The sequence below is a fragment of the Nannospalax galili genome, unplaced genomic scaffold, assembly GCF_000622305.1.
Source record: "Nannospalax galili isolate Female #2095 unplaced genomic scaffold, S.galili_v1.0 scaffold1679, whole genome shotgun sequence".
NCBI classification, from domain to species: domain Eukaryota; kingdom Metazoa; phylum Chordata; class Mammalia; order Rodentia; family Spalacidae; genus Nannospalax; species Nannospalax galili.
The window spans coordinates 130,334-143,364 of record NW_008342927.1 but is presented as its reverse complement, the minus strand read 5'-3'; the positions used below and the strand labels follow the sequence as shown (position 1 = coordinate 143,364).

The 13,031-nt window shown below is 43.3% G+C and overlaps 1 protein-coding gene across 2 annotated transcripts in view; it reads right to left on the bottom strand.

Moving 5' to 3' along the window:
- Sarnp (SAP domain containing ribonucleoprotein) overlaps positions 1–12,919 on the bottom strand; it is a 67,458-nt gene extending 54,539 nt beyond the window's left edge. For both annotated transcript variants that reach the window (XR_003850452.1, XM_008838991.3), the window contains exons 1-2: positions 12,786–12,919; positions 1,213–1,312 (exon numbers count right to left, since the gene is read on the bottom strand). Coding sequence is in view for 1 of the 2 variants with exons in the window: in XM_008838991.3 (XP_008837213.1) it covers positions 1,213–1,312; positions 12,786–12,821 (136 nt within the window). In the remaining variant the exon portion in view is untranslated. The remainder of the gene's footprint in view (positions 1–1,212; positions 1,313–12,785) is intronic.
- Positions 12,920–13,031: the final 112 nt, after the last annotated feature.

Sequence of the window (13,031 nt, the reverse complement as noted above, 5' to 3'; positions counted from 1 at the left end):
CTGTGGCTTAGAACTCACTATGTAGACCAGACTGGCCTCAAACTCAAATCCACCTACCTCTGCCTCCCAAGTGCTGGGCCTAAAGGCATGCACCACCATGCCCGCAGACAGTGCTCTTAACCACTGAACTCCAGCCCCGAATATATCTTGAACATATCAAATACATTAGAATGGATGTCTGAGAGTATTGAAAGAAAATGAAATGAGAAATGGAAATAAAAGGGAGCAAGTAAAAATTAAGTGTGTATAACCTGAGATGATTAATATGTGCCTTAAAAAAGTTGGGGGTTACTTTTATTTTTTTTAAAAGGTAGAACTGGAGAATGTCAGGCCTAGGAGGAACGAGATATTATCTACTTTATGGATTTCAAGTGTTCAGATATTTGTCTAATACCATTAAATTAAGGATTGACACTTAGCTATACAGTGACTCTCCAAATATATTTAGTAAATGTGTTTGCACAAAGGGAATTAAAATTCAAGCCTTCAGTCTAGTGATAGTATTACGCTTTCTACAAACTTTTTAAAAAATATTTTATTATTTTTATTTTACGTGTATGCATGTATTACCTGCACGTATGTGAGTGCACCCATGTCGTGCAATGCTGCAGAGGTCAGAAGAAGGCTTCAGTTTCCTCTGGAACTGGAGTTAAGGATGGTTCGTTGCCACCATGTGGGTGCTGGGAATCGAACCTGGGTCCTCTGCAAGAGCAGTCAGTGCTCTGAACCACTGAGTCATCTTGCCAGCCCCCTTTTACAAACTATTTTATTTATTATTTTTATGTGTATGAGTGTATAGCCTGCATGTGTCTAAGTGCACCCATGTCATGCAGTACCCTCAGAGGACAAAAGGGGTCAGATGACCTGGAACTGGACTTATGGATGGTTGTTAGCTGCCATGTGGGTGCTGGGATTTGAATCCATGTCTTCTAAGACATCTCTCCAGGCCCCATAAATTTTTTTTTAAGAGACAGGGTCTCACTCTGTAAATCAGACTGGCTTTGAACTTGAGGCAATCCTCCTGCCTAAGCCTCCTAAGTGCTAGGATTAGTGCATGAGCCACCATGGCTATCTCTAAGCATTTTTTGATGCTGTTAATTTAGACATTATATCACCAATTACCTAAAAGAAGACATCTTCTAAGTGTCAGAGTCTTAAAATTAATGCTTTCACTCACAGCACATCACACTGCCACCTGCACAAAGTACTTACCATGTTCTTCAAGATACGCCTGGAGTCTATTGATAAGATCTTGTTTTATTCCCTTGGTCTCCAAACCACGGGCAAGACATTCTTGCTTTAGTTCAGCAAGCTGAGGAGAAAAAAAAATCAACTTTTTAAACCTCCATGGAAATAAAGTGGTGGTTCTTACAAAAGAAGAAAAAAGGAGGAGGAAAAGGGGGAAATGATGATAATAAAGGTCAATCCCCATTCTTGACCAAGACTCTGGGCCCACAAAGGTTAAGTACTCTTCCTCTAACAATATTCAATATGAAATAGGACTTTCCTAACAGATGCTGGGGAAAAAAATATCACACTTAAATAAAATTTTGAACTAATTTTTGAGGGGAGGGCAGTTGAGACAGGGTCTCCCTGTAACCCCAACTGGCCTGAAACTCACTACATAGACCAGGCTGTCCTCAATCTCACAGAGATCTGCCTGCCTCTGTCTTTGGAGTGCTGAGATTAAAGGTGTATGAGTATACTGCCTGCATGTAAGTGCACCCATGTCCAGCAATGTTCATGGAGGTCAAAAGAGGACGTTGGATCCCCTGGAACTGGAGTTACAGACAATTATCAGCCACGTGGGTGCTGGGAACCAAACCCAGGTCCTCTGCAAGAGCAATCAACTCTCAACTGCTGAGTCAGCTCTCCAGTCCCAATTAAATATATATAAGATAATGAAGGGGAGTGGTTCCTAAAGATTACTCTGCCAACTAGCATGGGGGGCGGGGGGATAAATCCCTGATCAGAATAATCCAATATCCTAAAGGCAGATTCTCTCTCCCACCTAGCTATGGTTAGTCTTCCCAGGGTTTATGTGTCTGAAGCTTACTTAGTTCTCAGTGTAGTAATGTTGGGAGGTGCTAGAACTATTACAAAGTAGAGCAACCTGACAATAGTAGCACATGCTTTAATCCCAGCAATTGGGAGGTAGGAGGCAGGAGGATCAGAGTTCAAGGTCATCCTTGGCTACACTAAACACTTTGTCTCAGAAAACCAACCCTTGCACCTTAAAAAAGAGCTTACTGGGAGGTGTCTGGGTCTTTGGGGGAGACTAATACAGCTCTTCAGAGCAAGTTGATTCTCAAAACAGTGAGTTCTTATAAAAAAGTAAGACTAGCTGGGTATGGTGGCACACAACCATAACCTCAGCACATGAGAGGTAGAAGTAGGAATTCAACCCCAACCTCAGTTACATAGCAAGTTCCAGACCAGCCTGGGCTCTTACATGAAACCCTGTCCTGAACACTCCTAACCTCCAGCTTTCTGTCCTGTCATGTAATCTCTCCTCAAATTTGCTGTCACCATCTTTATTATGAGTCTCTTGCCAAGGCAACATTATGATGTTTGGACTTTCAGTCTCCAAGGCTGGGAACTAAAGAAACCACTTTTCTTTATGAAGTACCCAGCCTCAGGTTATGTGTCATAGCAATGGGAAATGGACTAACAAGCACCTATTATTCCAGAACTATTATTACAATCTATCATATACATACACAGAAATTTAACCATCCTAGCATTAGTTTGATGTATTAGCTGGCTTAATGTCAGCAATGAACTAATTAAAGGATCTGCTTCACAACAGAAAGAAATCTAACAACATCCTATACAGTCCTGTTGAAGTTTTCTGTTTTTGTCACAATGTGTATCAAATGCAGAACACTGAACGTGCTGGGCAAATGCTCCCCAACTGGAGCTATACCCCTATCCCCCATTAAAAATCTTAAATTACATAGCAGCTGTGATTACCAATACCAGATCTGCACAAAACTGGACCACATCACTGGGCCCCATCTCTCCCTGAGGATTTATACAGTTAATGGTTGATGTGGAGGGAGAGACATTTTCTTCAGTGGTGTTGCTACTGGCAAGATGCCTATGCTCCTGTAACCCTTACCAGTGTTCCTGGAAACAATCATAATAAAATTCACTGGGGCAGCAAGGAGGGGGCATGGCATAAAATTAGAAGGGAGCTAGCTGGGAAGAGGGTGGGGAATAGAAGAAGTTGAAAGAGGACAAGAAAGGGTGGGGACCTGATTATGATTGAACTACATTATATTTATGTATGAAAATACAAGGAAACTCATTATTAATATATATAATACATGCTAACTAGAACACATTCAAAAGATTAACATATGGGGCTGGAGTGGTTAAGAGAACGGCTCAGTGATTAAGAGAATGAGCCGCTGTTACAGAAGATCCAGGTTTAAATCTCAGCACCCATACAATAGCTAACAACCATCCGTAATTCCAGTTCTAGGCTATGTGACACCTTCTTCTGGCCTCCATGGGCATTGCACAACATGGGTACACTTACACACATGCAGGTAATACACTCATACACATAAAATAAAAAATAAGAAAGTATTTTTTAAAAAAAAGAAAAGCACATGATATACAAATGTGGGAACAGGTACCTGTTACCTGTTATAAGTGAATTATAAAGGGTCATGATGCCGGAGGTCAAAGGCTTTTGGGCCATGAACTTACCTATCCCAGTTCTCTTACCTGGTCTATTCTCAGAAGTTCCTTCTTAACAAACTGACTAGTTTGTTTCACCCACACACACACACACACACACACACAAATCTGTTAAAAGGTATGCTTACCAACCATGCTGCCTATAGAAGAAATAACTGGTAGATAAGTGACAGAACTAAGGGAGAAAGAGACATTCTGCTGAGATAGCAATGAGAGAAAAGAAGATTCTATTTAAAAGCAGGGGCTGTAGGCATAACTCAGTACAAGTGATTGCTTACTATGTGTGAGGTCCTGAGGTTGATCTCCAGCACCACATAGACAGACAGACAGTCAGTCAGTCAGTCAGTGAATGAGCAAGCAAGTAAGCTGGACATGCTGGCGCCTGACTATAATGCTAGTACTTGGAAGCAAGAGCTGAAGCATCAGAAGTTTTAGGTCATCCTCGGTTAGGATGTCCTAGGAACTGTCCATAACTCCAGTTCCAAGGGAATCCAATGTTCTCTTCTGACCTCTGTGACAAGACACAGGGTACACTTACATACATGCAGGCAAAACACTCATATACATAAAATAATAAATAAAATTTCTTTTTTTTTTGGGAGCCAACAACTGTCCGTAACTTTAGTTCTAGGGGATCCAACAGCCTCTTCTGTCCTCTGTGGGCACTGCATGACACTAGTGCACTTACATGCAGACATAACACTCATACACATAAAATAAAAATAAGTAAATAACAAAAAAACACAAAGCCAAGTATAGTGTCACACACCTTTAATCCCAGCGCTTGGGAGACAGGCGGATCTCTGTAGGTTCAAGGCCAGCCTGGTCTACATAGTGAGTTCCAGGACGGCTGGGGCTACAGGGAGACCCTGTCTCATAAAGACCAAAAATAATAATAAATATTTTTAAATCCAAATAAAATCTTACACTAAGAATCAAATTTTTAATTATACAAAAACTGGATGAGGTCCAAGTAAATGGCTCAGCAGGTAAAGACATTTGTCTCCCAATCCGATGTGATTACCTGTGTTGGCACAGGGAAAGAAGCGACCGAAGGTTGTCCCCAGACCTCTTCCACATGTGCACCATGTTGCCTGAGTACCAGCACACAAACACATACAAAATTTTTTTAGGGATGGGGAGTGGTAGTACACACCTTTGATCCAGTACTTGGGAGGCAGAAGCAGGCGGATCTCTGTGAGTTCAAGACCAGCCTGGTCTACATAGTGAGTTCCAGGCCAGCTGGGGCTACAAAGAGACCCTATCTCAAAAGGGACCCAAAAAAAAAAATTTTTTTTCAGGGGGGCTAGAAAGATGGTTCAGTGGTTAAGAACACTGGTTGCTCTTGCAGAGGACCTGGGTTCCATTCCTAGCACCTACATGGCAGCTAACAACTATCTGTAACTACAGTTCCCTTCTTCTGGCCTCCCAGGCATTACACAACATGGATGCACATACATGTAGGCAAAACACTCATCTGGATAAAATAAAAATAATTCAGCAAAAAATTTGAATTAAAAAAAGAATAGGGCTGGAGAGATGGCTCAGCGGTTGAGAATACTGACTGTTCTCGCAGAAGACCCGGGTTCGAATCCCAGCACCCACATGGCAGCTAACAACTGTCTATAACTCCAGTTCCAGGGGCTCCGACAGCCTCTTCTGTCCTCTGCGGGCACTGCACGACACGGGTGCACTTACCTACATGCAGGCATTACACTCATACACATAAAATAAAAATAATAAAATATTTTTTTAAAAAAAGGATGAAGGTGATCTGGCTTAACAGTCAAAAAAAGATAAAGGCCTTAGGTAAAGCCATTACCTAATTGCAAAATAATTCTGGATTATACATAGCTGAAATTAGAGATCCATGATAAATTATGTAATAGACATACCGGGATACACACATATTTAGTACTTGTGTGCGTGTTCACATGAGAGGCATGCATGTACTAAGGCTCAAGTGTGACGGTCAGAGGACAAGCCAAGTGTTGGTCTATGCCTTCTACCTTATTTGAGACAAGGTCTCTCTTATTTGCTGCTGTGTTCTGTACTCCAGGTTAGCTAGCCTGGGAGATTCTCTCATCTCTGCCCCTCATCTAACATTGAAGTACCAGGACACATGTCACCAGTGTCCAGCTCTATACATGAGTTCCAAGGATCCAAACTCAAAATTATCAAGCTTGCATGGCAAGCACTTTTACTAGCCGAGCCACTTATCCATACCCCACTACCCCCTTTGAGATGGAGGTCTTACTATATAGCCCTGGCTGGTCTGGAAGTCCTTATGAAAACCAGGCTGGCCTGGGAAATTCAGAGATCCACTTGCCTCTGCCCCAACTCCCTCTCCAGTGTTGGGAATGCTGGGATTAAAGGTGTGGTCACTTTGCTGTTTTTTTGAGACTAGATCTCTAACCCAGGCTGCCCTCAAACACACTATATAGTTGAAGATAACCTTGAGCTTCTCAACATCCTGCCTCTACATTTCCAATGCTAAGACTACAAGCTGTGTATACCACCATACCAAGTTTTTTGCAATACTTGTCATTGAATCAAGGGCTTCATGCATGCCAGGCAAGCACTCACTCTAGCAACTGGGCTCTCTCTATGTATTTTTTGTTTGTTTGTTTTTTTAAATAGGGTCCCTGTATAGACCATTCTGTCCTCCATCTCAGAGATCCACCTGCCTCTGCTTCCCAAGTGCTGAGATTAAAGGTGTGAACCCACTATGCCAGGCTTCTCTCTATACAGTATTCTTTTTGAAAAAAAAATTTTATTCATTTATTTTTGTGTTTTGCCTGCATGTATGTAAGTATGTAAGTGCACCTGTGCATGCAATGCCCACAGAGGCCAGAAGAGAGCATCAGATCCCCTGGAACAGGAGTTATAGGTGGTTGTTAGCCACCATGTAGGTGCTGGGAACCAAACCCAGGTTCTATACAGGAGCAGCCAGTGCTCTTAACCACTGAGCAAGTTCTCCAGACCCTCTCTGTATGTCCTTATTCCACAAAGCATGCCATGTTACTCTATGGAGAATAAACAAGAAAAGAACATTCTAGAGATCCTATATGCAGATCAGCACACAAATAAATGTATGGTCTGAAAGATGATCCTTCTGGTTTTAAGTACAAATCTATGACCAACCAGTAGAGGCTAGAAAGCAGGTTCTTACAGAACTTTCTAACTACAAAGCATGCTCTATGTCTCTACAACATTTTCAGACAGGGGAGAATTTGGAAATGAAGATGGATTTTGCTTTCTTTTTCCTTGTTTTTAAATACTATAATGACTGCGGAGGTAGTAAGGGGAGGGGACATGGCTGCTAAGCAGAGAACTGTTCAACCCAATAAGTCAACAGCATCCTCTACTGAGAAATACTGCAGATAATCAACCATTCAAACAAAATTTTTAGACTCTTACCTATAAAGAATGATTACAGAGTGTTTTTTGAGTATAGTAGCTAAGAATATGACCTCTAGTTAGGGAAGGTGGCACCAACTCTAATCCCAGCACTCAGGAGGCTGAGTAGACAGCTCAGTGAGTAAAGACACAAGTGTGAGGATTAGCATTTGGATCCAACACTCACAATAAATGCCTGCCTGTAATTCCAGCTTGGGAAGCAGAGAGAAGTGCCCAGAGCAAGCTGGCCAGCTAGACTAGCCAAAGTGGCAAGCTTCAGATTCAAGTGAGAGATCCTGCCTCAATATATAAGGTGGAGAGTGACTGAGGAAGATACCCAATGCCAACCTCAGGCATGCGCACACATGTACCTATGTGAACACACATGGGTGTACATGCGCTATACTCATTTACACATATACACGTAGAAGGGAGGGAGGGAGGGAAGAAGGGAGGGAGGGAGGGAATCAGCCCACCAACCCAGCCTATGAGGCCAAACTAAAACCACACAATGTAAATTCAAATTCTACCTTTACCACTGACATCTAAGGCCCATAGGTGAGTAACTTATACTCTGGTCTCAGTTTCCTTACCTGTGAAATGGAAATACCAGTACCTATCTCACAGAACTGTTAGCAAAATTTAAACTAGTAAGGCAGGCATAGTACTCATACTTGTATCCAGCACCCAAGAAACTGAGGCAGGAGGAAGCTCATGGGTTTAAGACCTAAACAACACAGGGAGTTCCAGGACAGCCTGGAATACCCAGCAAGACCCTGCCTCAACACCCCACCCCAATTAAACTAGTAAACATTTGCAAAAAATATTTAGACTGGTGCTTGGCAGCTAGCTTTATGTTAGACACTCAGTGAGAGATTAGACAAACAGAATTACTGGTTCTAAGATTTCTGAATTTCACTGGATCAATCTATTTTTGAAAATATAATCCTGGCCAGGCATGGTGGCGCACACCTTTAATCCCAGCACTCGGGAGGAAGAGGCAGGCAGATCTCTGTGAGTTAAAGGCAGCCTGATCTACATAGCGAGTTCCAGGACAGCTGGGGCTACAGGGAGACCCTGTCTCAAAAAGACGAAGAAAAAAAAAAAAAAAGATTCTGTTTTCAGAGCTGGGCATGGTGGCACATACTTTTAATCCTAGCACTTGGGAGACAGAGGCAGGTATCTGTGACTTCCAGGTCAGCCAGGGCTACATAGTAAGACCCTGTCTCAAGAAAATAAAAAATATATTTGAGACACTGCCTTGCTACCCAGGCTGGCCTGGAACTGGCTATCCTCCTACCTCTGCCTCCCTAGTGCCAGTGTTACAAGTGCACACCACCAAGCCTAGCATTCTAAATTTTCCCTGTAGCCCCAGCTGTCCTGGAACTCATTATGTAGACCAGGCTGGCCTTGAACTCACAGAGATCCACCTGCCTCTGCCTCCCGGAGTGCTGGGATTAAGGGTGTGTGCCACCACGCTCGGCTCTTTTCCTTTTTTAATATTTTATTATTTTTATTTTATGCATATGGGTGTTCTGCCTTCATGTATGTAAGTGTACCTTTGCTGTGCAGTGCCCACAGAAGCCACAGAAGTCAAATCCCCTGGAATAGGAGTTACTGACAGTTGTGAGCTGCCATGTGGGTGCTAGGAACTGAAACCAGGTCCTCTATGAGAACAACCAGTGCTCGTACCCGTTGAGCCATCTCTCCAGCCTGTTTTTGTTTTTGGAGATAGGATCTCATGCTGTAACCTGAAACTATGTAGCCCGGGTTGACCTCAAACTCATGGCAATCCCCCTGCCTTAGCCTTCTAAGTACTGGGATTACACATGTGAGCTACCATACATGGCTCACTTCTTAGCTATATGTTGTAGCATAACTAGGGGAAGATGATTTGTTATTCATTTACAAAGAAACGTAGTTTATTTCCTACATTTTTACTCTTCCTCATAAGCCTCCATTACTTTTTTCTCCAACTGTAAATAAGTTTCTATGATAAATATTCTGGCAATTTAGAGTTCAATTTTCTTTTTTAAAATATTTCATTATTTTTATTTTTCATGTATGAGTATATTGCCTGAATATGTGTAAGTGAACCCATGACCAGCAATACCCGAGGTCAGAAGAGGGCATCAGATCCCCCGGAACAGGGTTATAGATGGTTGTCAGCCACCATATGGGTGCTGGGAATCAAACCCAGGTCTTCTGCAAGAGCAGTCAGTGCTCTTACTGAGCCATCGCTCCAGTCTGAGTTCAACTTTCTAACATATTTGTTTGTTTCTTCCTTCTCCTGGCCAAAATTGTACCTACACATAGGCAAAGTTTACAAAAACTACCAATAACATAGATGTTCTTACAGAGTGCTAATTCAATATGAACTGATGTTCATACAGAGCAGCATAATTAGTCCCACATTGTTTTGTTTGGGACAGGGTCTCCTTAAGTAGCCCTGGCAGGCCTGGAACTTGCTATGTAGAGCCACCTACCTCTGCCTCCAGAATGCTGATATTAAGAGTGTGGGCCACCAGAACCAGCATTAGTAAAGCAATTTAAGTGGACTGTAGTGTGGGATATGTAGCGTGGCCTAATACTTGCCTAGCCTTCAAGAGGCCCTGGGTTGGATTTGCAACACTGCAAAATAAACCAACTAATGAAACTTTAAAAAATAGTAATAGTAGTAGCTAGACATAGTTGTATACACCTGTAATCCCAGCATTTAGGAGGTGGAGGCAGGAACATTAGAAGTTCAAGTCTGAACTATGAAAGACTTAAAAAAAAAAAAAGGTAATTGTACATGAGAGTACATTAATGCAAAAAACACATGGGGGGGCTGAAGAGAGCTCAGTGGTTAAAAGTGCTGGCTGCTCTGGCAAAGTACCCAGGTTCTGATCCTAGCACCTACATGGTGGCTAACAACTCCAGTTTCAGGGGGATCTGATGCCCTCGGAAGGCCTATGACAGCATTGCATGAATGTGGTGCAGTTACATGCAGACAAAAAAAAAAAAGTAGTCTCTTTCAAGCGTGGGACTCTTGGTAGGTTAACCACATTCCAGGCTACAGGGAGACCCTGTCTCAAAAAAACCCAGGGGGAAAAAAAGGAAGGGGAGGAGTGCTTAAGATAGCCCAGTTGGGTAAAAAGTGCTTGCCATAAAAGCATGAGGACCTGAGTTCAGATCTCCAGAAACCACATATAACCAGGTGAGGCAGCATGTGTCTGTTGTCCTAGCACAGTGAGATGGGACACTCACATGCCAACTAGCCTGGTACAGAAAGCAGTGAACAAGACAGCTTGTCTCAAACAAGGTGGAAGGTGAGAATGGACACTCCCTCTTGTCCTGTAACATCCTCTACACAAGCACTGTAGAACATGCATGTGCATACACACACAAAAAACATCCTTCTCAACATCACTCCAAATTGCCCCTATAGTCAGTCTGCCAACTTTCCAAATTACCACTAACAACAGTTACAGATTTCATGTTTCAATAAAACAAATACCGCTCCTGTTCTCAGCACTGTGATACTGTTATGTACCTGTCTGGTTCTCTCTGTAAAAGCTCCGTTTCTCATATGTGACTGTAAATCTGGTTGTTAAATTCAAGACATTTTCAACCACAATTCAGTCTTTCCAATTGTGTCAGAATGATCACATATGAGTACAAAATCTTCAGAAATTTGCAGTCGATATGGATTTACACATCAATGCAGCTTTCCTACTTCAAAGCTTGTTCCTTTCCTCTGAACTAAACTCCCCAAACTCTATAAAAATTGACTTTTTTTTTTTTGTCTTTTTGAGACAGGGTTTCCCTGTAGCCCCAACTGGTCTTGAACTCACAGATATCTGCCTGTCTCTGCCTCCCCAGTGATGGGATTAAAGGCATGTGCCACCATGCCCAACTAAAATTGACTTTTTTAAAAGGTGCTAAAAACCCTAAGTCACCTCAAAACTCAAAATACTCCATTAAGATCATCACTGAAACCAAACATTTACTGTCCTGGAAGCCAGAATTAACATGGGTTCTTAACCAGAGGTCCATGGACTCCTCAGGGCTACAAGGTAATTTTATGAAGCCCCTCAAATCGCATGCAAATATTGTACATGCCTTTTTCTGGGAAGAGGGTCCATACCTTTCATCAGAGTTTCAAAGATATCTGTGACCTCCATAAGGTTAAGAAGTGCTCTAGAGAAAAAGCAAAGACAAGCAAATGTGATTAAAGAGTGAGTCCTGTTCAAGCCCTCGGGAGTGTCTCATGTTCCCTTAGCCTATAGCACCTGAAATCAGGTCAGAAAACACTAGGTAAAAGTCATTTATCCAATCAAATGCAAATTCAATACTGACCTAACAAATACTAATATGACAGAAGCAAGAAGTCCACAGAGCAATACAAAATCTATAAAGGAATGTGATGGAGTAAACAGAGACTTACTCCAGGATTTCAAAAAGGGTACAAATACAAAAATATCAGACATTCTACTAATAATTCATTTCTTTCACCTGAAAATTCCTTCTCTGTGTATGCTTTTTAATATAGGTAACAGAATCGAACTACATAACTTTTATACAGAGATATAAAATGGAGGCAGTTATCATTAGACCACTGACAGACCAGTCATAGTAAAAGACTAAACAGGACCTCTTTCTATACATACACATACTTCATTTACCTTATATGTTTTGGGGGTGGGGGTGGAGGAACAGTGTCTCCCTATTGCCCCAGCTGGCTTGGAACTCTATGTAGACCAGGATAGTCAGCGAGGTCAGAAGAGGGTGTCAGATCCCCTGGAACTGGGGTTAAGGACAGTTTGCTGCCTTGTGGGTGCTGGGACGTGAACCCAGATCCTCTGTTAGAGCAAAGAGTGCTCTTAATTGCTGAGCCATCTCTCCAGCCCCAAGCAAAAACTATTTGTAACACCATAAACAATATTTAAGATAGTCTCTCAATTCTTCCAAAAGGAACTGCTGTCCTAACAGAATAATCCACGTGAAAATCTACGTAAGAAAGGTACCATGATCACCAAAATTTACAACTCAAAATCTCTCCCCCCGCCCCTCGTGGTAGGGGTTAGCCTCCGCTGAGAACCTCATGAGGAAACTCAAAAAACCTTTAGGGCTGAGGTGTATTTTTACTAATTCGTTAAGCCGCCTCAGTCGCAGGCTTCCACCGGGAGCCCGATCTTCTAAGGCCTCATCTGGGTTTCAAAATTCGAACCCGGGGGCGTAACCCACCTAAGAAAAAGAAAATGCAATCATTTTCTCGGTCATGTTTGGGATATATTCAGGTAAACATATGCAAAAATGCCACATCTGCTAAGAAGGGAACCTCAGCTTTTAGACAAGAGACCCGGAAGCATCAATCCGGGAAGAAAAAGGAATCCTGGGTCGGCATGGGGGCAAGGAAGGAGCTCTGACGTAAGGCGGGCACAGCAGGTAGGAGGCCCCGCACAGCTGGCGCGGGAGGGTGCCGGGTAACACCTCCGTGGGACGAGAGTGGAGCCGGAACAAGTAGATAGAAAATTCGGAGACACGGACCTGGGCCTAGGCATAGAGGCACAAAGAACCACGGTGGAAGCTGGGAAACAGAAGCGCCTGGCGGGAGTCTCGTAGGCGAAGGCGCCGGCTACCCCACAGAATCCAGTCCCCAGAAAGTCCGGCGCGGCCCTCCCGCCTAACGGTACCTTGAGTTTGTGGAGCTCCACCGTCTCCGCCGCCATCTTGCTGGCCCTCACTCCACCAGGCCCCCACCGCGGCCCAAGCCTCCAGGAACTCCCGCTGCGGCGGGAGCGGCCCGGGACTGGCCAATAGCCGCCAAGCTTACTCCCACCTCCCACCATCGGCTCTTCTCATTGGTGATGAGCCGGCGTCGCTCTCACTGCCCTTTCCACCGCGCTCTCCGAAGGCGGGGTCTGGGGAAGGGCGGGGTT